This window comes from Phocoena sinus, chromosome 11 (assembly GCF_008692025.1).
Source record: "Phocoena sinus isolate mPhoSin1 chromosome 11, mPhoSin1.pri, whole genome shotgun sequence".
In the NCBI taxonomy this organism is placed as follows: domain Eukaryota; kingdom Metazoa; phylum Chordata; class Mammalia; order Artiodactyla; family Phocoenidae; genus Phocoena; species Phocoena sinus.
This window is the reverse complement of record NC_045773.1, coordinates 17,680,425-17,707,212: the sequence shown is the minus strand read 5'-3', so window position 1 is coordinate 17,707,212 and position 26,788 is coordinate 17,680,425. Positions and strand designations below refer to the sequence as shown.

Here is a 26,788-nt window from a genome sequence, read left to right as displayed (position 1 = left end):
TATATTCGTGCTGTTTTATTCTTCATATTTTTTGAGAGTTTGGTGTTGCACCTCTGATTTTGCCAGCCTTACTGTTTTTCAGGACCCAGTGTAATTCTCAACAAAAGAGATTGTGTATTGCAGTGCTTTTCAACTGGGAGCAAGCCTCCCTTCCCCCCAACCCCAGGGTTCATTTGTCAGGTTCTAGAGACAGTTTTGATTGTCACCATTTGTGATGGGGATTACTGGCATCACAGTGTAGGGGTCGCAGATGTTGCTGAACATCCTACAATGCACAGGACAGCCTACCACAATACAGAGCTCTGCAGCCTAACTGTCAACAGTGCTGAGTTTGAAAAAGTCATTTGTCCATATTAAACTCCTTCTATGTTTAAGTCCTATACTTTCCCACTTCCTTTTTCATACTCTACTCATGCTTTTCAGGTTCACCTTTTAAAGTCCCACTTTGTCCTGAGGCTTTTCTTGATGGCTCTAAACCCACATTTCATCTCCTTTTTCTTTGTTCTGTTATATACCATCACTGAAATCTTTGCATCTGATAGTCTATGCTGTTTTATTTCTATTTGTTTATTGTTTATGTATCTTGTTTTTCAAACTAATTTTGTTAAGGATCAATGTCTTACATTGTTTCTGGGCTTTCTAACTGCTGTTGATACTGACATTACATTGTGAGTTTGTAGAATGAAAAAAGGGCCCATGGCCTACCTAGGCTCTGGCAGATGTGGTGGTAAAAGAATGGACTCATCTCTGTTGATGGCAGTTTGGCATTAGTATCAAATGGATTATGGAAGAAGTGATAGCATCAGTGGTGAATGGAATGAGAAGAGTGACTCTCCAGTAGCAGGGAGGAGGGTAGATCCACTGCAGCCATTAAACTAGTGCTATTTAAAAAAAAATTAGTACCCTCTGAATTCTAAATTGGCTGTCTTCAGCCTGAGTCATACTGTTAGAGGAGATCTATCTTTGGTTCATACTTGTTTGGTTCAGCTGTCTGTGTGGAAGGGAAGGATCCATGTTGATCTGTTAATAAATTTGAGAAAGATTTTCTAAAAAGGGTCAAAGGTTAGCTAACAGTTAAGTATAAATCAAGCTAACCAGAACACACTGTTTCTTGAACTTTTTGTTTTAATTGGTAGAGAGAGAGATGGGTGAGTAGAGGAGTGTAACTTGAATCTTTAGACATGTTAGAGTCCTTATCATGAATATACAAGTTGCCAAAGAAGAAACCCAAGTTTGCACTAAGGTATTACCTGAACGTTAGCGTTACCTGCTGAAGCTTTCTTTTCCATCTGATTGGATCCTTTTTGTGTACAATTATCATTAGATATTTAGCACTCTTAATTTGAAAACTTCACTTCTAGTGCCAAACACTTTCCCTTCAGAATTTGTGTCATAATTTTATTGCTTTGGAGCAGGTACCATTCCATCTTCAGGTGTGAGTTTCTGAGCAAAGAAATGTATGGCATTTCAACGATAATTTCAACATAGGAACAATTAGATAAATATTTTAGTGTCACTTCAACATTTATATGAAAACAACAATATTTACTTTTGCAGCAGTTGGTACAAAACGAGAACGCAAAAGTTATGTTCATACTTGTGTTACATAGTAATTTTACTTTTTCTGTAATAACATGAGAGTAAGAAAAAGACAATTTTAAAGGGGTGGAGTAGGCAGTGGTTTTTAACTGGGGATACTTTTTGTCTCCCAGGAAACACTTGGCAATATTTATAGACATGTATTATTGTCAGAATTCGGGGGGCAGTTGAAGGTTTGGTGCTAATGACTTCTAGTGGGTAGAGATCAAGGATTGCTGCTCACCATTCTACAGTTCACAGGACATCCCCCTTTGACAAAGAATTATCAGGCTTAGAGTGTCAGTGGTGCCAAAATTGAGGGACTGCAGGATGGGATTGCAAAGGACCTATTCAGACCCAAAAGAAATGTTTTGTGAGTAGTAAACATAGGTAAAAATACTCAGTTTCACTTGCAGTGAATGAAAGGCAAATTAAAGTGTTTTTCTACTATTAAATATACAGAGTTTTGAAAGCGTGTAATACTGGAATAAAATAGGTGTTTCTATACTGATGGCACTATAAAGTGGTACAGCATTTCTGAGGGGCTTTTGAATATATGTATCAAAAGTTCTTATATTTCATACTTTTGACTCAGTAATTCCACTTACAGGAATTTATCCTAAGGTAATAAACAGATGCCTACAAAGTTTATTCTTGGGATATTAAACGCAGTTATTTTTAATTGTAATGAGCTGGAAGCAAACCTAAATTCTTTGTTTAAAATGGTGGTTATTAAATAATGGTACGACCATATGTGATATATATTAAAAATCTTACTTTTCAGACTACTGGTCCCGTGACAGTACCCACAGTGAATGAGGTAGGGAAACAAAGGGATATTAATCAAGGATACCCAATTAAAATAAATAAATATTAGTGAAAAAATATACTAAACATGTACTTTAGTAATGATTACTGGGCACATTACGGACAATTTTCATTGTTTCTATGTTTTGTAATTTTTTCCAATGACTGTCCTATTTATATAATCAGAAAGAGGGGGGAACAGACATCTTTAAAATTTTTAAACTAGTAAAATTTTGTAGTAGCTCTGTCATTTCTCAGACTATTTGCTGAAAAATCTGTCCTTTCCCATATACTGAGTTTCCATTTATGTATGGGTCTGTTTCTGGTCTCTCTGTTCCACTGACATTTTAACGCTTGCTCAATTAATTGATAAAGTATAATATATTTTAAAGGTATAATTATGCAAAAGAAATTATGCAAGGAATGTTCTCTTGGTTGGGACCCCACTTGTAGGTTTTCTGAGCTAGTGATCTGTATTTTAAAGGAAGTTCTTAAAAACGTTGTCAAGATTTTGTGTGAGCAGTTGTGTTCTGATTTTTGCTCATCTTTATCACTCATGTAATTCAGTATTCAGATTAAATTTACTTGTCTTTGTTTGCTCCAGTCAGATAGTTACAACTAAATTCTGTGGCACCTTTAAGTCTCCTGATTCAAAGCCTGTCACTTTGTGTCAGTGATCAGCCCTATTAATTCTCTTTTTGTTTTCATTCATTCATTTTTTCCCCATATTCCCCTTTGTTTACAAATGGTACAGTATCTGCTCTCCCTTGGAGATAGTGTAGGGCTCTCCTGTGCTCTCTTCTCTTAGCTTCCCACACAGATTTTGTGTGGAAAGCAATTGGTCTGAGTAGGAAGTAATCTTAATAGAATTTGGAACTGTAAGGGGCAACAAGGTAAGATGTTGCCGCTGGCCACTAAAATGTTCTAGAACTAGCTGGGAAATAAGAGATGGATTTTTGGCTCTTGAGTCTCTGAAAAATACCTTTAACCTGAGAATTGTGAGGGAAACACGTTTGTTTTAGTACTTGAGAGTTCCTGTGGAAGAAAATGGTCAGTGTGGTGTTTGGAAGGAGGCTGCATTTATTAGTGATATGAGTTGTTTTGCCTTCGTAGAGGAGAAACTGCATAAAGGGAAAAATGGAAGGGAAAGAGAAGAAAAGGAAGTGAAGGGAGGTGAAGTTACTTTAAAAAATTAATGAGTAATGAAATTCAGTAAATTCTTGAGTTAATTTTAGCAAAGTAGATTTAAATTCTGAGTATTTTATTTTTGGAAGAAATTTTTATGTGGAGGAGTTGATTTTAAAGTTGAAAACGTGTTTATGTTTCATGAGCATCTTGTTTAGAATAATTTTATTTTCATGTGAAAAATAAGGTTTTTTTGTTTGTTTTGTAGTTTCTTGTCCTGTGAGTACATTCCTAAGAAAATTATTTCTGTTGCCAAATTTTTAGTTGATTTACTCTTGGCCTATTTTTGTGCTCAAATTACATAATTTTCAGGGAAGCATTTTCTGCTTTTGTTTTTATCAGTTGTGTTACATCAAAAAGCGTTATCTTTCACATTTTATAGAAGCATTTTTTCAATTATATATGGCATAGGAATTTGACTTGCATCTGTTGGGTCTGATTTAGAGTAACTGTGCTTGATACGTTTGGAACTTAAAATACAAATTGTACATGATTCATTTCAGTTTATGGAACTTAATTACCGTCTGACCTAGAATTGGTGACCTAGAGTCTTTGGAGCTCCTCATAGTTTGCTTTACTTGGTCTCTATCACCCTTGTCTCCCTATTCCCATTAATGTGTTGCTGCTGTTGCTTGGATGTCATGGGTGGATTCTCAAGCAGTTAGTGGAAAGGTAGGTTAAAAAACCTATGTGATATGGAAATTCTAATTCATGAAACACGTTATGACTTAGTGGGTGATTATTAAAACTACAAAAAGATTCTTAATTTAAGAAATAAAGTGTAAGACTCCTATTTCAGTACCCTCCCCTGGTGTGTTTAAGTATTAGTTAAATGACTGTAGGGAGTCTAGTGAAATTTAAAGATAAATTTTAGTAACCATTGACAATTGTATACTACTCAGAAATTAATATTAGGCATGTTAGAGATTATAATATGCTGCCTCTGCTTGTTAAACCTCTAATTCCCCTTCCCAAAGAAGACTAGGGAAAGGAGGGAAAACGTAGTCATGCAGATAGCTTTAGATAATCACCCTCACCATATTTTAAAAATAATAGTAGTAAAATTTACCTACCGTATAATTCACTCATTTAACAGAGTAAGTTGTCAGGTCACACATCAACTCTCTTTTTTGAGGAACTGCCAAGCCAAACTGTTTTCCAAAAAGGCTACACCATTTTGCATTCCCATTAACAATTGCCCTGCATCCATCAACAACGTATAGGTTGCATTCCCACCAACACCATTTTGCATTTCCCATCAACAGTTGCCCTGCATCCTTCCCAACACTTACTTTTTAATTTATTATTTATTTACTTATTTTTGGCTGCGTTGGGTCTTTGCTGTGCGTGGGCTTTCTCCAGTTGTGGTGAGCGGGGGCTACTATATGTTGCGGTGCGCGGGCTTCTCATTGTGGTGGCTTCGCTTGTTGCGGAGCTTGGGCTCTAGGTGCGTGGGCTTCGGTAGTTGTAGTGCTTGGGCTCAGTAGTTGTGGCTCACGTGCTCTAGAGCGCAGACTCAGTAGTTGTGGTTCACGGGCTTAGTTGCTCTGCGGCATGTGGGATCTTCCCGGACCAGGGATCGAACCCGTGTCCCCTGCATTGGCAGGCGGATTCTTAACCACTGCGCCACCAGGGAAGTCCCCCATCACTTGTTAATTGTCCATCATTTTCTTTTTAGAAGTATTTGCATATACCTTTATTGGTAATCTAAATTGGTATGCACAGGAACGTTTACCAGAATATAGGTTTTAGTGCATTAATTGTGAAAGATAAACGAAATACACACCCACACACATATATATATGTCAGTAAGAGATTGTCATACATCTATTCAGTGGACTGAGCCATTAGAATAACGAAAGTCAGTATATTTCAAAAATGGAAATGTGAACGACACATTGTTGAGTGGAAAAAAGTACATAATTCAAACTTCATTTACATAAAATGAAAGAAGTAGTGCATATGAAAATTCATAAATACTCTCTGGAGAATCTTAATAATGTTATTGATGGTCATGTTGAGGTGAGATTGCAGATGATTTTATATTTTTCCTGTTTTGCTTGACATATCTACAATGAGCTTTATTACTTTTATAATCAGAAAAAAACCCTGTAGTTTTGTATTTCATTTTTTAATACACCAGGTTCTTATTAGTTATCTATTTTGTACATGTTGGTGTATATATGTCAATTCCAATCTCCCAGTTCATCACCCCCCCGCCCCACTTTCCCCCCCTTGGTGTCAGTACATTTGCTCTCTACATCCGTGTCTCTGTTTGCCTTGCAAACAGGTTCATCTGTACCATTTTTCTAGATTCCACATATATGCGTTAATATACGATATTTGTTTTTCTCTTTCTGACTTACTTCACTCTGTATGGCAGTCTCTAGGTCCATCCACGAAAAATATGGAACGCTTCACGAATTCGCATGTCATCCTTGCACAGGGGCCATGCTAATCCTGTTCTGTATCGCTCCAGTTTTAGTTTATGTGCTGCTGAAGCGAGCACTGTCCGTCATTTTTATTATAACAACTTTAGTGGGTGTGAAATGGTATCGTGTGGTTTTGATGTGCATTTCCTTAATGACTAATAATGTCAAGCATCTTTTCATGTGCTTATTGGCCATTTATTGATCTTCTGTAATTATGTACCCCTTTAAACAGTAACATCTCACCCATCTCTTCTTCAGGACCCTGGCATATGCCTTTCTGCTGTCTCTTTGAATTTGACTATTCTGGATACCTTTGAAAAGTAGAATCAAAATACTTGTTCTTTTGTGTCTGGCTTCTCTCACTTAGCATAATGTGTTCAAGATTAATCATTGTTTTAGTATGTGTCAGAATTTTCTTCTTCTTTAAGGCTATATCCTATTGTATATACCACATTTTGGATATCTCTTCATTTGTTGAGGGACACCTGGGTAGTTTCTGCCATTGTGTATAAGTGAGTTGCATGTGATTGAGTTTCTGTTTTCACCTCTTTTGGATGTCCAGAAATGGAATTGTTGGATAATATGGTAATTCTTTGATTTTTTTGAGGAACCGGCATGCTATTTTCCACAGTGACCCCACCATTTTACATTCCCACAAGCAATGCACATGGGTTTCAGTTTCTCTACATACTTGTCAGGCAGTCGTTGTTATTTTTTGTGTGTGTGGTTGGTTGGTTTGTTTTTTGGATAACGATCAATCTGATGGATGTGGAGTTCCGTCTTACTGTGATTTTTGATATTCATTTTCCTGAATAGTTACGTTGAGCATCTTTCTATTTGCTTTTTGGCTATTTCTATATCTTTAAAGAAATGCTTATTCATGCACATTTTTACTTACATTTTATTTGTTTTTATTTATTTATTTTTGGTTGCGTTGGTTCTTTGTTGCAGCGCGCGGGCTTTCTCTAGTTGCGGCAAGCGGGGGCTACTCTTCATTGCGGTGCGTGGGCTTCTCATTGCGGTCGCTTCTCTTGTTGCAGAGCACAGGCTCTAGGTGTGCAGATGTGTCAGTTGTGGCAAATGGGCTCTGTAGTTGAGGCGCATGGCTTTAGTTGCTCCGTGGCATGTGGGATCTTACCAGACCAGGGCTCGAACCCGTGTCCCCTGCATTGGCAGGCGGATCCTTAACCACTGTGCCAGCAGGCAAGCCCTGCCCGTTTTTTTTGTTTGTTTTTGTTTTTGTTTTTTTGTGTTTTTTTGCGGGTACGCGGGCCTCGCACTGCTGTGGCCTCTCCCGATGCGGAGCAACAGGCTCCGGACACACAGGTTCAGCGGCCATGGCTCACGGGCACAGCCGCTCCGCGGCATGTGGGATCTTCCGAGACCGGGGCCACGAACCCATGTCCCCTGCATCGGCAGGCGGACTCTCAACCACTATGCCACCAGGGAAGCCCCCTGCCCGTTTTTAAAATAGAGTTGTCTGTTTATTTGGTGTTGAGTTGTGGGAGTTCTTTATATGTCCTGGATATTAAAACCTTATCAGATAGATGATTTGCAAATAGTTGCTCCCATTCTGTGGGTTCCCTTTTCACTCTTTGCTGATAGTGTCCTTTGATATGCAGCTTTTTGACTTTGATACAGCTCAATTTATTTCTCTTGTTGCTTGTACTTTGGGGCGGGGCGTGTCACAATATTTTTTATATCAACAGTGGTAGGTTTTGAAATGTCTTGGGAATGTATCAGGAACCTTTGAAGCTTACAGTGAAGAACAAACATTTTCTAGATTTTACATTTTTTATTTTGAAGTTGAAATTTTATCAGTGCCCACCAATATTGCAGTTGATTTTCTTCAAGTGATAGACTCACATGTTCACTTTTGAGGTAATGTCTAGCAATTTCTCTTGGTCTGAATAAGCATTGTTTGTTTGACATTCCTTTCAAGTAAAAATGGCTTTCATTCAACCGGCAGCAGTATTTAACTTTTTGTGACTTGAGATGTCCATAATGTTTTGTTATGCAACAGAAGTCCTTTATGTATACTTCTTATCTTGTTACATGGGATATTAAAAAGGTGTGTGTGTTTTCAAAGGTTTAGATTTAATTAAGTTAGTAAATTTGTTTTATTAAACTTTCCAGCGAAACAGGTTTTTTTGTTTTGTTTTGTTTTAAACTGTGAGTCTCTGGTGATAAAGAAGGCAACGACTACTTCTAGTATGGTTGGGTACTGCTGCCTTGATTTGTGCTGAAGTGTTGTCCATTTTACCCACTGCTGCTTTTGCACCTACTGTCATTGCAAATGTCAACTCAGTGAAAAAGTCAACTCTATTCTTATGAAAATAGCTTTGACCTCTTGGGCCTCACTTTGAGAACTGCTGCCTTAATTTGTAGGGTTGCTGGATGGGATGGATGAGTGGTTGCAGACTAGCAGTCTTGTCTCACTTAAGTCATCTCCTGTGTAAGAGATCTATCTGCTGCCAGTCATGGTTATAGTGTTTGGAGGAATGGTTGGCATTCCTGACTCTTGCATCTCCTAGACTTTAGGCTATTTAGGCAGGTATCACAGAATATCCTTATATTAGTGGTAAAATGTGAGGGAGCAGGGGTAAAAAGATGTTTATATTAAAAGTTCATGAACAGATGTGAAAATTACAAGGATATTATGTATTTTTTTACATTGAAGGCTACATCTTGGATAGAACCTATGATATATACCTTTTAAATGACAAAATACTAAAAATTTTTGTTGAAAGCAAAAGCAAAAGGAGAAATTGAAGTTTATTTTGCTATTTAAGAGATAAAAAACAAGAAACATTTACTAGTCTATATAAGCATTATACCTTGGATGTTAAGAGCTTAGAGTATGGAGTCATTCTTATTTGTCCACTTAAATTTATAAATGTAAGGTTGGGCCAATTTCCAATAGCCTCTTTTAAATGGGGGCAGTAACGCCTCCTGGGTTAGGTTTGTTATGAGGGACAGATAGAGTCAGAACAAGATAATGTTTTAAAAATGTGGAGAGGGGGACTTAGACAATAAGCTTTCAGCCAGAAGTAGTTAATTTTAAAGATTTTAATCTGATTTAGGTTTTGTTTGGGTCAGGAATTTGGGAGAATTGGGTGGAACCCAGTTGGACCTTGTGAGTCAGATTGATCAGGCTTGGTGCAGGCTACTGAACGAAGACATTTTCACGACTACTTTTCCAGATCTTAATTTTGTTAGCATTAGTGTCATGGTAAATTCTGTATTTGTGCTTTTTTTCAAGAATTGTGACCCTACATGGTATTATATTTTTTTTTAATTTTTTGCTTATAGGATTCAGTGGTCCCAGTTTAAAGGCTATTTTATTTTCAAACTGGAGAAAGTGATGGATGATTTCAGAACTTCAGCTCCTGAACCAAGAGGTCCTCCCAACCCTAATGTCGAATATATTCCCTTTGATGAAATGAAGGAAAGGATACTGAAAATTGTCACTGGATTTAATGGGTATGCATTTAATTCTACTTAATTTAGGTTTAATTTTTAGGAGAACATTAGATTTTTCTCTAAGTTTTGATGTGTCTGGTTGATAACTGATTATCCATTAGAACAAGTTCTGTGCCTTGTGATCTATAGTAGTTATTGATTTCCAGCTTACAAGTATTTAAAATATTGACAGCTTTTTTAAAAAAAAAACTTGAACCACGTTTATATGGGTCAGTGGCATTTAGACTTTAAATGTGTAAGACAGTGGAAACATTAATCAAATATTTTTAAATTTTTTCTTTCTGTTTTATATTTGATATTATAAATCTTTATACTTTGTCTAGAACCTATCACTGAAATAAGTAACATTTCTTTTAAAATGAAAAGCAACAGTTTATGAAAAGATTCTACTTAGTGACTTTTTATTTTAAAACATTTTTTTAGAGTCCCTCTTTTCCCTCCAGTAAGTAACCATTTTCAGCCCTTTGTAAAACACTGTACTGGAAAGTTACTCTCCACTAAAATGAAGTTGACCTTTAAATTGTGTGTCATATTCTGTGTTATTTTAAATACTTCCTTTTCAGGACTTTGTATTTTTAGGGTTCCCTTTATTGAAGGGAAGAAGTATTTGTTAAGTTGAGTTGTTCAGTGTTTAATTAATTTATTTTTATTTTTGGCTGCGTTGGATCCCTGCTGCTGTGCCCCCCCCCCCCCCCCCACCAGCTGCAGCGAGCAGGAGCCACTCACCAGCCATGGAGCGTGGGGAGGCGCCCCATGGTGGCCTCTCCCGCCGCGGAGCACAGGCTCCAGGCACGCAGGCCCAACAGCTGTGGCTTGCAGGCTCAGTTGTAGCGCACGGGCTCAGCTGCTCTGCGGCATGTGGGATCCTCCCCGACCAGGGATCCAGCCCGTGTCCCCCCCGCCCCCCGCACTGGCAGGTGGATTCTTAGCCACTGCACCACCAGGGAAGCACGAATTGTTCCGTATTTAAATTGGCATTAACAGTTTGGAGTGTGGAATGACAATACCTAATTTAATGAATTGTGGGTATGTTAACCATGAATTCATATTTAGGGGCAGTTTTTATTTGATCACATATCATTTGTGAGTAGTTTTAGGTAGCATAAATGGTCTCATTTTTTTCTTCAGTTACTTAATCACATGAGATTTGCAACAAGATAGTGTAATTCACCTAACCCTTTATTATATACGTTCTCCTGCTTAACAGTTTGGCTTAAAATATCAAATTCTTAAGCTTTGGTTTTAAGTATGTTGCCAAAATACTTTTCTTTTGGGAGAAATTAAAGCTTTATCATTGAGCTGCTCTTGGGGGTTTGGGATTGGAGGGAGACTTTATTTTCAATGTGTACCCTATTGTACTGTTGACAATTATTTTAACTGTATGTATATATTTACTTACCAATACTGATTTTTTTTTTTTAAAGCACATGCCAAGATGAAGACATGCAATGTATTAGAAGTATACGTAAGATTCACTGTTGAATTGAATGTGGTTAAGAATACTTCTTGGGGATGTTTATAAATAGTGCAGAGGTAGTTAGACAGTTAGTACTTAGACATTATGGTAACTCATCTTTTACTTCAATAAGTTATGGCTCTCATTTAAAATTACGAGTTATGGTCAAACAGGTTAAGTTATACCACTGCTTTGTGAATGTGAAGCTACTTGTGATTCTGAATTTAGTAATACCATTTTCAATTCTTTCAAATTAAATTGGATGAAATACATATATGTATTTGTAATGTCTTAATTTGCTAAATAGGTAGTCGACCTACCTCGGAAAATGACTTGAACAGTCATTAAATGCCTAAGCATACATAAATATAATTACTTTTAAAATATTTTTCATCTTTGAACCATAAATACTTTGAATTTATGTTTTTTTCTCTGATTTTTCAGAAAGGCGGTTTACGAATTATTTTTCTTAATCAGGTAGAATCCAAGTCTTTTTTTTTTTTTTTAATTGTATTTTTTGGCCACACCATGTGGCGTGTGGAACTTCCCTGACTAGGGATTGAACCTGTGCCCCCTGAAGTGGAAGTGTGGAGTCTTAACCACTGGACCACCAGGGAAGTTCAGAGTTCAAGTGTTAATCAGTGATACATTTTTTTCATTTCAGCCATTTTTGTCTGTATCATACTATATTGGTACATGGTACATAAAAACATGTCTGTAATATTTTTCAATTTTACTTTTGTGTTTGAATAGACATAGACAAGCTGTTGCTTTTTAAAAATTTTTGCTAAGAGTGGTGGGTAGAAGTAGCATTTTGTTCTTTTTTAGCTAGTTTGAGAGTATGTCCTTGCCGGTATACCTCTCCTGCTATTTGTAATAGATCATCTTTTAAATTATAAAAGTGACATAAGTATGTTCATAGTTTTAAAAAGATCCCCAGTCGCCCTAGGAATATATAAAGAAAATAGGAACATGTTATATGCTAGTTTTATTTTACTTTTAGAAGAGCTTTGAAATCTTCTTTATATCAGCACATTTACAGCTGTGTCTTCTATTTGTCTGTTTATTTGAAATAGCAGCATTGTTTTCTGTTATATGAACAGATTATGTAGTTCATTTTCTCTGTTCCCACTGGTGATGGGCATTTATTTTTTTGGCTATTACAAGTAGTGCTTGTAGTGAGCCTCCTTGTAAATATGTTTTTGTGTTGATGAATGTCATATGTTCAATATATGTATAGATTTTTTGTTGCTTTTATTTTAATTTGTAGAAAAGGAGTTGCTAGGTCATGGTGTACGCACACTTAAAATTTTTATTAATATTGCCAAATTCACCTCACAAAATGTTTTCATTTATGCTTCTATGTTTATATAAATGCAGATAGTTTATTTCTTCAGTATTTTTGTGGGTATGTACGTGAATTTGTGTCTCTGATTGCAAGTGAAATTGAACATCCATGTCCTTAATGACTCTTTTATGAATTGTGGTTTCATATCTGGTTTTTTTTGGTTTTTTTAATCTTTTGGTGATTTTCTTATTGGTAACTTCATTTTGTTGTTTTTGTTTTTTGCTTTTAATTAGTGAAAACTCTGTGTTAAATGCTTCAATATATTTTGGCATGGGGACTTCCCTGGCGGTCCAGTGGTTAAGACTCCATGCTCCCACTGCAGGGTGCACAGGTTCAATCCCTGGTCAGGGAACTAAGGTCCCATGTGCCACATGGTGCATATATCTTAAAATATATATATTGGCATGAAAAGATTAACTGTTTTCTAAAATTAGTATTGTCAGTATATAAATTTTCCCTCTTTGAAGCGGAAATTGTCCATTCACTTGTCTGCTTGACTTCCTGAACTGTAAGATTCTGGACACCAGGGAGGACTATCTTTTCCATATAAGGCCTAGCACAGTGAATGCCTGAACATAGTAGGTTTTCAAACAAACAAGTATTGAATGAGTGAGTGAAAGGAATAAAAGCATGCTTCTGTATCTGTATTTTGTTTAATGGGGCAGGGTAGATAGAATTACATAGTTGAATGCTTAAAGTTCTTAAAAAAATTTTTTAGTCATATTTTCTTGTCCTTTTAAAATTACTTTTGAACTTTAAAATTTTATAGGGGAAGATGGATTATAGCTACTCTCCAGAACTGAAGTTACAGTTTCTTAGGTGAGAAACACCAAAAATTAAAAATTAACAAAATTAGAAACTTCAATGAATGGTCGGTTAAAAGACAGTTGCCTCTTTTTTTTTTTTTTTTTTTTTTTTTTGCGGTACGCGGGCCTCTCACTGTTGTGACCTCTCCTGTTGCGGAGCACAGGCTCGTGATGCGCAGGCTCAGTGACCGTGGCTCACGGGCCCAGCCGCTCCGCGGCATGTGGGATCCTCCTGGACTGCGGCACAAACCCATGTCCCCTGCATCGGCAGGGGGACTCTCAACCACTGCACCACCAGGGAAGCCCGACAGTTGCCATTTTATGCCCTCTCTGTGGGTTTATAATCAACAAGAGTATATGTAGGCTTACTCAAACTGAGACCATTTATGAAAATCCTCTTCCTATCTTAGATGCCGTGAATATAATTTAGAAATTGCTTGTAGCTAGTAGTTCATTCCTATAATGGTACCCAAAGAGAGATTTCGAGAGGTAGAGAGAACAACTTACATTCCTAGTAGTTTTAAAAAGATTATTTTAAATCCTAATTATTGAAATGGAAGAATAATGAATGTAAATTAATTACTTAAGTCTTCCTCCACCTTTGACAGTCTGTTAGAGCTAAGACCTCTCTAAAATAAGCAGTGAGTTTCACTTACTATGGGTAGTTGACTAAAACAGCGTGGCTATGTATTTATGAGGGGTTCTAGGCACACTGCACAACTACTTGATACCTAAAAATCTTTGTTACATCATCTCTAAGGCGTCCATTGCGTATCTTTTGGCATGATTATAGTCTGACTATAGAATTTCTTCTCTAGTTATTTTATTTAAAAAAATTTTTTTTAACATCTTTATTGAAGTACAATTGCTTTACAATGGTGCGTTAGTTTCTGCTTTATAACAAAATGAATCAGTTATACATATACATATGTTCCCATATCTCTTCCCTCTTGCGTCTCCCTCCCTCCCACCCTCCCTATCCCAGCCCTCTAGGTGGTCACAAAGCACTGAGCTGATCTCCCTGTGCTATGTGGCTGCTTCCCATTAGCTGTCTGTTTTACATTTGGTAGTGTATATGTGTCCATGCCGCTCTCTCACTTAGTCCCAGCTTATCCTTCCCCCTCCCCGTGTCCTCAAGTCCATTCTCTACGTGTGGGTCTTCTAAAGTTATTTTAATGTACATAATTAACTAGATTTTGCTTAGTTCTGAAAACCTTCACGTGATTGTTTTATATGCATGTGCACACAAACGGAGATATCTTGTAAGTTTCTGCACCTGAGAGTTTGCCTCTTCATACTTTTTTTTCTTAAAGGTTCATATACAAGGTTTTTAATACTTTAAAATCTAGATTGTAGATATAAAACATTTACTCCTTTTTTGATTTTGTATTGTTTGCTTTACAGTTAGCTCAGATTATTCAGGGATGAAAGAATGGGTTCCAGCCTTTTGTTACTTTGTTCTTTTACTCCTTTTACCTATTTTATTGCTTGCTGGAATTTCTGCTCCTCTGTTGAGAAAAATAGAGTTGTTGCATTTTTTATTAGTTATTTGTGCCAGTATTTGTTGAGCGTATTGAATCCTTAGCTGAAATTTGTTTATTTCTTTTTCTTTACTCCCTTTCTTAGCATAACTAGTTGAGAATCGGAATTATTTAGTAACCTTCCCTCCTTATTCTCCTTCCTGCCTTGCCTTGTCTGGTGGTAATAGGGTTTGATGTGATGCTCTCTCTAATAAAATTTTATAATTGAAAGAGAGGAAATAAACCTGCTGTATTAAAAAAAAAGAGAGGAAATAGCAGAAACCTAATTAATTTTTTTAAACATTTTTATTTGAGGCAAGTAAAGTAATTCAGGCCCTGTAGAAGATGGTTAACTTGATTAAAAGTGTTGGCAATTGCTATAGATTTGTTTTGGAATGGGGAATGGTATAGATACTAGTTTACGGTTATTTACCATTATTTTAAGAGGCTAATTCTTCATTTTCTTAATTTTCTGTACTTGCCATTTTACAGTGCTGTTTTCAATAAATCTCAATTACTAACATTTGATTTGAGTTGTAAAATATATGCATATGAATATTTATGTTGTGTATATTTATACAGATGTTAAATAAATCCTGATCCATCAAGAGCATATTGTTTCAGGTCAGATAATATCACAAGATTCCAGTGGTGATTTCTGACTTCTGTAGGACTTAAGAGTAAACAAAACTTAACCTATTTAACCTTTGATATCTAAGAGATATATAAGTTAATTTCTACTTAAATAGTTGAAGTCAAACGAGTAATTCTGTTAACTAAGACACAGTATAAATGTCATTAATAGAAAATAAAGATGTGCATAAAACATAAAACAGAAGTGATTGGTTGTTTTAAGCAGTTTTTAAATAGGGTGTCTGGTTTTGTGGTTATCTCTTTAGCCTTTTACTTTAATGGCCTCTGTGTTTTATACTCCTTTATCTTTTTTTATGAGGAATGTTGCTTATATAATGACATAGAGGCAAGATACAGGTTATCTGATTTTTAAAATCTTAGACTCTGACTGAAATGTGCATTTCTTCTTTTTGGATGCCTTCTTAATACCTTGGTATATATCCAGAATATTGGCACATCTTGATGATCAAACCTTTAAACAGACTAAGATAAATTAAAAACAAAACATACATTTTAGTTACTTAGAGTCTTTCTCAAGTTAAAATACAGGATAGGAAATTCTATCTTTAGGGCTTAGTGTTAGTGTTTAAAATTTCTAATTTGAGCTTAGATGTCTTTCTCTGATGTTCAGCAGCTTTCTTGGTATTTGAATCCCCATAGGTTTTAGATATACAGGACTTGGTCTTTTTTTTTTTTTTAAAGTCAGTAGATGGGGACAGATTACAGTCAAATTCAGGTATATAATTAATGTAAAATGTGTGATCCTATTTCATCAGGGTTAGTTACTTTCTTTGGAATTAAAAAGAATTTTTTTAAAAAAACATTTATTTAATTTTGGCTGCATTGGGTCCTCGTTGCTGCACGCGGGCTTTCTCTAGTTGTGGTGAGCGGGGGCTACTCTTTGTTGTGGTGTGCCAGCTTCTCATTGCGGTGGCCTCTCGTTGCGGAGCACGGGCTCTAGGCACACAGGCTTCAGTAGTTGTGGCACGAGGGCTCAGTAGTTGTGGCGCACGGGCTTAGTTGCTCTGCGGCCTGTGGGATCTTCCTGGACCAGAGCTTGAATCCGTGTCCCCTGCATTGGCAGGCGGTTTCTTAACCACTGCGCCACCAGGGAAGTCCTAAAAAGAATATTTTAAAAAACATTTTTTGCGTTGTTTCACTGTAGTTGGTCTTTGGAGGGATTGTGTCTTCTCAAAATCTACATTCAAGGTCAGATGGGATCAGGATGATGATAGGAACTAAGATTTATTGAACACTTTAAAATACTTCAGGCCCTAAGTGACTTACATGCATGATGTCGTGTTCAGTGCTCATGATAATCACATGAGAAGTGCACTTTCAGAATCTCTGTTTCCCAGGAAAGGACATGAAGGCTTTAAAGAGGTAAATTCGACTAGGGCAAGGTGTCCCAGTGGGCTAGCTGGTATTTTTTTTTTAAGCCACACTGCCTTATACGTAATTTGTGCATTAAAAGTGGACTGGTTGATAGTGTTCTGTACCATTTCTGAGTAATACAATTTGAAACAACTTAATTTTTTTTTAAGTTTTACTATATATTGTAGTCATAGTTTTTTTTTGGTTTGCTTAATAAAATGCAAGCTAGTCATATCCTTTTTTTTTTTTTTTTTTGGTGGTACGTGGGCCTCTCACTGTCGTGGCCTCTCCTGTTGCGGAGCACAGGCTCCGGACGCGCAGGCTCAGCGGCCATGGCTCACGGGTCCAGCCGCTCTGCGGCATGTGGGGTCTTCCCAGACCGGGGCACGAACCCGTGTCCCCTTCATTGGCTGGCGGACTCTCAACCACTATGCCACCAGGGAAGCCCCATATCCTTTTCAAAAGTTTTTTTCTTTCAGTTCCTTATATAATCTTAGTTTTCATCTTATGATGTGGGTAAATAAGGTAATATATTGGTGACATCTTGCAGAGTAAACTGACTGCATTTTATTTTAAATAACCGAAAATATTTTTCTACTAAATTACTTTACATCTTTGCTAATGAACATCCTCCCCCGTTCTCCCGTTTTCAGGGTTCTGCTTCATGCTTTTCATTGAGAGTTAGCAGCATGCATGTTTGCAGTTTTTTTCTTCTTAGCATGTATCTTAATTTAGCTAGTGATATTTATTGAGTAACGTGTTAATATTTTCCAGAGTTAGAATAAACTATCTTGTGTGCTTATGTGTAATGGAAGAGTAACAGAAAGCAGAACTTTCATATAGTTGTACCAGGTTTGGGATTTATCTGGTTTATTCTTATACCTCCTTTTAAAGACCCACCTTAAATTAAGTGTCCCCATGTTTATCCTCGATTCCCTGGCAGTTTATTCTGTCTCCCTTGCACTGTATACACAATTTTATTAGCATTTCTTGTTGTAATTGGGTTGTTTTTAATTGTAATTGTTTACATTACGTGTCTTACCGGGTCCTCTATTGAGTAAATATTAATATTTCTGCTTCATAGTTGGCTCTCATGTTTACTTAAAAGGTTAAAAAGTACAAACTTTATGAAGAGACCTTCAGTGCAGTTGTCAGAATTATAATATTGTTTCCACTGGATACTTGGATTTACAAGAAATGTTTGTATTTTAAGCCTGTTCACTTGAGGGAGAGTTGTATAACATTTTAGTGCCATCTATTGGACACTTGGTAAAATGACTTCAAAAGCTTCTGAAAGTGTCTAAGAATGTAAACTCATTTTGTCATAGGCTGACATCGTTATGCAAACATAATACATTTTTCCTCATAAAGCAGTATTAATATTCACCCACGCATACAATGTTAATAATTGACTAACATTTTACCTACCTTCCTAGAGAAAATTAGCCAAAACATTTAGTGTAAAAACATTGTTAAGCATGGAGTTGGAAGATGCTCATCTTTTAAAGTTAATTTTAAAAGAAAGTACTAGTATCAGTGTGTGAAAGAAATTTAGTTGGAGGAATAGACCTAACTAAACAATGTCTGTTTAAGTATTTGCTGGTTAAATAGTATTCGAATGTTCTTAACACTGGGTGCTGTTTTGCTAGTTTTTGAAAACTGTGTAAAAACTCCTATTTAGTATCACTCTGACGTCATTAATGAGGGAATAGCATTTGGAAGTGTGTGTGTGTTTAGGATTTGGAAGGTAGTGAACTCAAAGAGGGGCTAAGGTACAGGTATACCAGTAATATTCTGAAATCCATGATGGTACTGCATTTCAGGTATATATGTATATAAATAAATTATATATTGACTATCTTGTATGTGAGGATATCCTGCCCTTAATAAGCTTTCAGTCAAATATGAAGAAAGACAGTTTGGAAAAACAAAGATAATTAGTTTTGACAGTGTACTCTACTATGAATTTTAAGAAGAAAAAAACATTACTTTTTCTCAGAAACCAAAGAACTTTCCTATAGCAGTCTTGATGAATATCAGAAGTTGTCCTGTATTTCTGTCTGCCTCTGAATATTTGTGATAATGAGACAAATGTTTCGCCTCTTAGTGCCCAATCTTTTGGCAGAATGATAGTTTTCTGACTTTTAGGCTTTGATATACGACTTGAGAGAAGATTGATACTTGGTCTCTCGCATAACTAAACTACTTGTTTTCATATGAATAATATTTATTTTAAGCCTTTTCAAAATTTGTCATAGGTCGTATATTGAATTTTTTTTTAATTTTTAAAAGAACATAAGAATAGTGTTTATGCTAAGAATACGAGAACTAAACATTGTTTGTCCAACTAGAAAATAAACATTTACGATTTTACGTATGTGCAGTGTAGTGGAAGGGACAACATGGGATTTGAAGTTAGACTGGGTTTTTGAGTCCTGCGGTATTAATCACTAGTGGCCTTACTTTGTGGGGGGGAGGGAATTTTGTGTTGATCTGCCTGTCAACAAGAAATAACTTCGTGGGTAATAACTGTTAATCTGAGGCTTTGTAATTGTCTTTATAAGGAGAATAAATAGATTTGTGTGGCAAATAACTGAAGTGTAAAGTTTACGTTTACACTTTTTAGCTGCATTTGTCATCTCTCTGCTCACATGTTTGCTGTTCATATTGTAACTCTCAGGAATGCTAATAGTGTGTGAGATAAACACTGCTGTTTATAATACGATTTTAGGTCCAATTTATGTTTCAGTTTTGTATTTTCTGTGGTCAAGTGAAAACTTGATTGTGGTTGAAGTATTTGTCAAACAGTAAGGTACCTACCAAAATATTGAGTGTATTTGTATGTATTTTAAGTTTGATGAAACATGTAGGTTGTACATAAAATTTTAATTATGGGAGCATAACTATGTTTATAATACTTTTTCATTGGAATCACTTGTCTTATTCTGTCTGATAACAAAACATTTGTAGTTTTATTTGAACACTAAAAATATCTTTGTGTGCAAAAGAATACTTGAGAAAGTTTCTGTATTTAAATAAACTCTGACTTGATTATTATTTGTGTTGCCTCTCTTGTAAACTTAAAATTGAATTGTCAGAATTAAGAATGTTAAAATTTTTTCTCAGTTTTGAAGCTTTCTGTTAATTTTGAATGGTCTTTATTGCTTTTTAAGGCAAGGGAGGGAACAGTGTTTTCTTTTTAAATAAGAGGACAGGTGTGCTTATTGCCCTGCCTGTTTTTAAGTGACTCATCCATTCATTTGTAGCATTTTCTTTTGTAGCTTAACACAGGGGTGACTAGATAAAGCTTGAAATAGCAGGAGTAATAATGTTCCTAATTTTCTTGATAATTAATGACCCCAAACTATAAATTTATATTCTTTTGCAGTATACCTTTTACTATTCAGCGACTATGTGAATTGCTCACAGATCCAAGAAGAAACTATACAGGAACAGACAAATTTCTCAGAGGAGTAGAAAAGGTATTTATTTTATTATTGGCATTATATTAAACTGTAGCATAATAGATTTCAGAAAAGAACTTTGAGTAGGCCCTGTTTCAGGCACCTTTTCTTGAAATAGGTTTCTCAGTCTATCTGAAGTTTTTCCCAGTTTGTTTTCCAAATTATGTCCTAAGTTTCAGAGGAAGATTTAATAGGAGGGAGGCGGAGGAATGCTTGAGGTCAGTTAAGCTTGGGAAAAGCAGTTTATTATTGTCTCGTGGAAATTCTTAGTATACCTTAACATATTAATAGCTCCGAGAAGTTCTATAATTGATATTTTAATAATAGAGCATTTTGCAAACTTGTTTATCTACAGAATTCATTTCTTTAGTTCTAGAGTTCAGAGGTACACAACTTGGAAAATCGCTGATACAAAGCATTTAAGTTAGTTATTGAAAGGATATATATCATGTTTACGAATGAGAGAAGCATTAGGTTTTTAGTGGGTGAGGGGATGTTAACAGAGCAGGGCATTCTGGACAAAGGAAACAGTCTGAGAGAATGAAAAGCAAGACACATAGACTTGTCTGGAGTGAAGAATGAATGAAGGAGCCCCATGGGAACCAAGATTGTGGACCAGTGGTTTTGTGAAAACCATTGGTTTTAGTGATTGATCCTAAAACATAGTCTAGTGTTATTTTAAGGTTCTAATTGAAGTTCATTTTATTTTACCCTTGGAGCAGGAATCCAAAATCATTACCTAGTGATTTATAATAGATCTTAGGGCCTTACTGGATTAATGTGTTTTGTTGAGCTTCTATACCTTCAATTTAGTAAGATTCCTGAAGGGCAGGAAACTGAGATGGTTCTTCAGTACTTATTTTCAGTTCAGAGACTTTCAGTAATTCCACTTGGGCAATCTTTGGATAACAAGGCAGTGTCACAGTAATCATAGTTGTGTGACCATGGACCAGGTACGTAACCTAAGTCTCAGTTTCCTCATCTGTATAGTGTGGATCATAATGAGGCTGTGAGGAGGATTAAATGTAAAAGCACGTACTTTGGCTCAGCAAACTTGCAATGAATATTGACTATTAATAAAGCTATTGTTACGAGAAAGATTATATTATAAAAAAGGTTTGAGTCTCTTTCCTTGAGGTATATCGTGCTACACATGAAGCTTTTGATTGGGTACTGCTTTAAAAGGAAGTTCGTTATAGTAGGCCTAAATACTTCAAACTCTAAATATCTTGGTGAGATTCTATCTCAAATAAGAGACGGTGGTTCTGTTCTATTATCTGTAACACATAATGTCAGGGCTCTAAAGTAACTAGAGTAGAGTAAAAAAAAAAAAAAAAATGAGGCTGGCAAAAAAATAGTTTAGTGGGATATTAGATTTGGGGCTTTTGCTATTGTTTTAGTTTTCGTTGCTTGATTAGAGATTTTTCTTTATCTTTTTCTTTTTTTTTTTTTTTTTTTTTTTTTTTTGTGGTACGCGGGCCTCTCACTGTTGTGGTCTCTCCCGTTGCGGAACACAGGCTCCGGACGCACAGGCTCAGCGGCCATGGCTCACGGGCCCAGCCGTTCCGCAGCATGTGGGATTTTCCCGGACCGGGGCACGAACCCGTGTCCCCTGCATCAGCAGGCGGACTCTCAACCACTGCGCCACCACGGAAGCCCCTAGAGATTTTTATTTTTAGCCATTTCTTTTATTAGTAAAAATGTAATAAAATGGAAACTTAATACCAGGGGAGATTCTGAGAAATTAAAAACAAATAATTAAACTTTATTTTGTGGTACTTTTCCTTGTATTGATCACCAATTTTGTTATTGCAGAATGTGATGGTGGTTAGCTGTGTTTATCCTTCTTCAGAGTAAGTATAGAGATTTTTCTTTTTCTAGCATATTCTAACAATTAAATCATATCTAATGTATTAGTCTTAAAAATAGGTTGCATTTATTTTATATGTAATTAAGCCTGATAACATTTGTAAATGCTTATGAAACTACCATCCAGTACTCAAAGTAGAATATTACCAGTAACATTACCTATATGTTTTTCCAGTGAAAAGAGTTGTATTAAAGAGATTCATGATTTACTGCAGTCTTAACACTGTTGGATTTATGTACTGTCTGGACCCTGGGATCCCATCCGAGGCAGGCCATTTCTAGGAAATAATTCTTAGGTTTGTAATAGCTACTTGATGACATTGCTCTTTATGATGGAAAATTATTTCCAGTTGCTAAGATTTATATAGTAAATTCAGGTTGCATTTTAGGGCACACTCCTTGGCACCACTGGTATTTTATTATGAGTGGATGTCCTGGGATTGCAGGAGATTTAGCACTGCCCATGGCTTCCACTGAATGCCAGCAGTGTCCACCACTTCCCGTGAAAAATTTCTTCAGACGTTGCTAAATGTCCCCTGGGGATGCAGAGTGAGGGAAGAGGGATTGTTGGAAGATGTTGCCCCCTGTTGAGAAACACTGGTTTAATGGTTAAAATATCTGATTTCATACAGACCAATAACAGTGAATTTGTTAGAACTCTTGAAGAATATACCTGTATATTGTTAAATAACATACTAAGATAATCCCATAGCTATTTTTCTTAGAAGTCTTTCATTTGGTTCTGTGACAGTGAGATCTTACAAAAGATCTTTTAGACCCGTGATTCTCATCAAAATTAAAGAATTAAACTATCCATAAAAGTGTTTTTTTCTTTTCTTGTAGGAAGAACAGTTCCAATAGTTTAAATCGAATGAATGGTGTTATGTTTCCTGGAAATTCACCAAGTTACACTGAAAGGTCAGATTATTGATTTTTATTATTCAAAGAGTTGCAGTTTCTTAATTTTGGGTAGGAAATTCAATATACTTATTAAGAATTGGGAATTTTACGGCAGGTTAGGATATACCAAACAGAATTAGTTAATTTGGTAACGCATGGTTCTGAAAGTCAAAATTAAAGAAAATGTTTCTGTGATATGTTCATATAAACAAACCTTGGGAGGGATGACTTTTTACAAAAATGGGAAAATGATGTTCATTTATTTTACTATAGGTCTAATATAAATGGACCTGGAACACCCAGGCCACTTAATCGACCAAAGGTTTCTTTGTCAGTCCCCATGACAACAAATGGCTTACCTGAGAGCACAGACAGCAAAGAGTCAAACTTAAAGCAAAATGAGGATAAAAATCACAGGTTTGTATGTGATTTATATTGAAAAGAAAAAATGTTTTCCAAAAGAGTTAACATTTATTGATGGTTTTTCAGCCCTCATTATGTATTATTGAGAATTTACTGTTGTTTTGAGGGGTAGAAAAGGTTTTAATGCAGTTAAAAGGGGCTGCAGCTTTTTGCAGCATTATCACATGCTGACAATGGGCAGAGAAAAGACTTAAACTGCTAATTTGGGGAGATTTTATTTATAATAGGGTGTTAAGAAAGTGGTCATGATACATTTTTTTCTTCTTTTTGAAAGTTACTTGAAAAGAGAAGATATTTATAAATGAGTTGAAATTTTGTGAATCATTTCTCATTGTAGATCATAAAAGGAACCTTTTTATTTATATCCCATCTCAAATTTTCTACATCACATTAAGGGAAGGAAGACTGAATGAGTGAGAGGAATTAAAGAGTATTGGCCTGCCTGGACAGAAGGGTCTTATCAGAACTGATTTCTTAAATTGGTGATGACGCAGAAAGGTGTCTTTGTTCTGACTTACTCAGGAATAATGAGCATCTTACCTACAGCTTACTCTCAGATGGTTCAGAAAATTACTAATGACAATAAGAATAAACAGAGATGGAGACAGGGTGATGGAGCAAATGCAGTGAGTTGCTAATTAAGGGGATCTGCTTGAGGGGGATATGATAGTTCTTTTTCTGTGAGTTTAAAAATATTTCACAATGAATTACTTAAGGAAAAGAAAGGAGTATGTCCCTGTGGAAGACTCGTAGTTTTATTATAGGAGGACATTTAACTTACTGGAGAGTTGAACAGAAAGGTCATGTAACTTATCGACAAGTTGCTAGTGGGAAATATTTATTAAACAGTTTAGGTGTCCTCGAAATTATTCTCTTGTGTTTTTCTTTGCCCAGATGTTATCATTTAACTTTGACACTGAAATACAGTTAAACATTATTAGACCTTAAAAATGAGAATGTAAAGGATGAAGAAACAGTCTTACTAACGACACTTTAAAACAATATTTGCAGTGACTCTTCGACATCTGAATCAGAAGGTTCCTCAGCGAGCCCTATAAAAAATAAACACCCAGATGAAGATACTGTGGAAGCTGAGGGGCATGAGGTAAAAAGACTCAGGTTTGACAAAGAAAGTGACGTCAGAGAGATGGCCAGTCAAACATCTTCCAGTGAAATTTCTTCAGTTATGGTAGAAGAAACAGAAGCTCCATCTTCATCTCAGAATAACGACAAAGAAATTAGTTGTACCAGGCAGCACTGTACAGAAGAGGATGAAGAAGAGGATGAAGAGGAAGAAGGTATTTAGAGACCATCTGTAAAAGGGTGGAGTAAGGAGATCCTCAAATTCTTGTACTTCATTTTTGCGTGAAAGAATTTCACATAATGGAACTCCTTATAATGCTGATGTTGGGCTTTTCTCCCACCTTTATGTGTTCTGTAGTTGCTGCTGAGTTTCAGGGATATGATTTGAGCTGTAGAGTATCAGAATTCATGAAACTTAACTGTGGAGGTATTTTGAAAATGAAATTTAACTACAACAACATTTGCTTATTTTTAGAGTCTTTTATGACATCAAGAGAAATGATCCCAGAAAGAAATCAAGAAAAAGAATCTGATGATGCCTTAACTGTGAATGAAGAGACTTCTGAGGAAAATAATCAAATGGAGGAATCTGATCTGACTCAAGTTGAGAGAGGTTTACATTCTGAAGGTAGTGAAAATACCGGCCCTGTAAGTAGTTCCAGTTGCCATGAAACGGAAGAATTAATAGGATCCAATTCCAGTAAAACTGGAGAGATTCTCTCAGAATCTTCCATGGAAGCCACAGAAGTCACAGATGAACCAATGGAACAAGACTAACTATTCAGAAATATTTAGATGCAGTATTTTCCATACAGTTCTGGTTTCACACTGTATAAAACTTTTATGTAATAAAATGGACCTTTAGTTTTACAAGAGAAGCAGGTTGTAAAATAAAGTACTGTATGGGATCAATCCTGAAAGAGTCGCACATGTAAGAACTGTGAGTACCAGCTCCTCGGGGTCCTGCTTACCGCTGACTTCTTTTGCTCTGGTCAGATCAGTGGTTTGTGTATAGATTGTTTTTTTTTTTTTAATTTAGAGTTAAAAATTTTAAACTGGAAGATAATAATTATAATTTTGAAAACTTTTGGAGATTATCACATTTAGTTTATACATATGCAAGAAAGCTTTTTGTCTTGTCTCTTTCTGACAGCTCTAGCAGTTTTCATATTTTGGTCATAGTTTCAACATTTTAACATGAATTGTAGGGTTTCATGTTGGTTTCCAGATTTTATTGTTTGACTATGTACTATGGAACTTTAAGTCATATATACATATATATATATATATTATTCTAAGGGGGGAAATGTTATATTTTTCTTTTTCTATAAGAGATGAATACAGTGGATACTTTTTCTATTGGTAATGATTGAGTTCACCTCTTTCAGAAGACAGTTTCTTTCTCTTCTGAGTAATTCAAATAAAATCTGGCCCTTGTGGAACCCTGGAAATCTTAAGTCTGTTGAAATACCAGGTTAAACACATTCCAAGAGATCTGTTCAAACTAAAATTCTTTTGTATACTTCTGAGGTGCCTGAGAAAAAGACTTCATTATTTATGAGAAAATGTGCTTTATCTTGGAAATTGTGTTCAAACATTAGCTTACTGTTTTGTAGAATGAATGCTTATAAAGCTGACATGAAACCATCTCAGAAGAACCAGGCAGGTTTCTTTACCTTTTGCTTGCTTTTCTGAACAGTGTGAATACTACACATTTCTTTCTAAATTATTCTAGAGTATACAGATGTTAATGGTATGAAACACCACTGTACTGGAAGAATTAATATATTACTTTAGTAATGTACCAGAGCTAAATGACTGAAGCTTTAGGGGTACATAAAAACCACCGTAATTTGTATGACATTTTGAAGTGAATTAAATATTTTTGAACATGCTTCTTCGACAGCCAGTGTTATATTTTTCAGATCAACACAAAGCACAATGGTTACTCTAAACTCAGTATTTTCAAATTCACATAACTTAAAGTCATGCAAGCTGCAATTTCCCTGTCTAAATTACTGGCTGCCAAATTTATACCTGTTTCTTCAGCTGTACCTTTTGATATTTAGAATTTTTAAATTTCTGTAAAGTAGATTTTGTAGAATGTAATGTGTTCACTGCCTTTGTGAAGCGGTATATAATTGTATAATTTCTGTGTGTAAACTGAATGCTTGGGCTTTCAATACAGTATTCATATAAAGCAATAAATATTAATGTTATGAAATATTTGAGTACATTTTTATCAAAATATATAAGAATCCCTTTTTTTAATTTCAGATACCTGAAGTACACAGATGAACTTATAAAACTGATGCAAACATTTTCTGACACTGTATCATATGCTCTGGGGTGATTTGGGCGGCAACCACAAGTTTTGCATTTTGCCTACTTCAGTTGCTATGACTAAAAATACCAAAATGAGTTGGC

General features: G+C 35.8%; 1 protein-coding gene and 1 non-coding gene across 5 annotated transcripts in view; one reads left to right on the top strand and one right to left on the bottom strand.

The window, feature by feature from the left end:
- The window catches only part of PPP4R2 (protein phosphatase 4 regulatory subunit 2), a 53,476-nt gene extending 26,889 nt beyond the window's left edge, over nucleotides 1–26,587 (top strand). Inside the window, exons 3-10 of one of the 4 annotated variants that reach the window (XM_032648663.1) lie at nucleotides 9,315–11,418; nucleotides 13,059–13,108; nucleotides 20,011–20,104; nucleotides 21,902–21,939; nucleotides 22,799–22,873; nucleotides 23,129–23,272; nucleotides 24,290–24,576; nucleotides 24,837–26,587. In XM_032648663.1, coding sequence (XP_032504554.1) covers nucleotides 11,362–11,418; nucleotides 13,059–13,108; nucleotides 20,011–20,104; nucleotides 21,902–21,939; nucleotides 22,799–22,873; nucleotides 23,129–23,272; nucleotides 24,290–24,576; nucleotides 24,837–25,138 — 1,047 coding nt within the window. In that variant the 5' untranslated portion in view covers nucleotides 9,315–11,361 and the 3' untranslated portion in view covers nucleotides 25,139–26,587. Of the gene's footprint in view, nucleotides 1–9,314; nucleotides 13,109–20,010; nucleotides 20,105–21,901; nucleotides 21,940–22,798; nucleotides 22,874–23,128; nucleotides 23,273–24,289; nucleotides 24,577–24,836 lie in introns of all 4 variants that reach the window. The other 3 variants (XM_032648660.1, XM_032648662.1, XM_032648661.1) reach the window with 3 other exon arrangements.
- LOC116763016 lies at nucleotides 5,972–6,079 on the bottom strand. Its single transcript, XR_004352431.1, has one exon. It is a non-coding gene; the product is annotated as a U6 spliceosomal RNA (small nuclear RNA).
- Nucleotides 26,588–26,788: the final 201 nt, after the last annotated feature.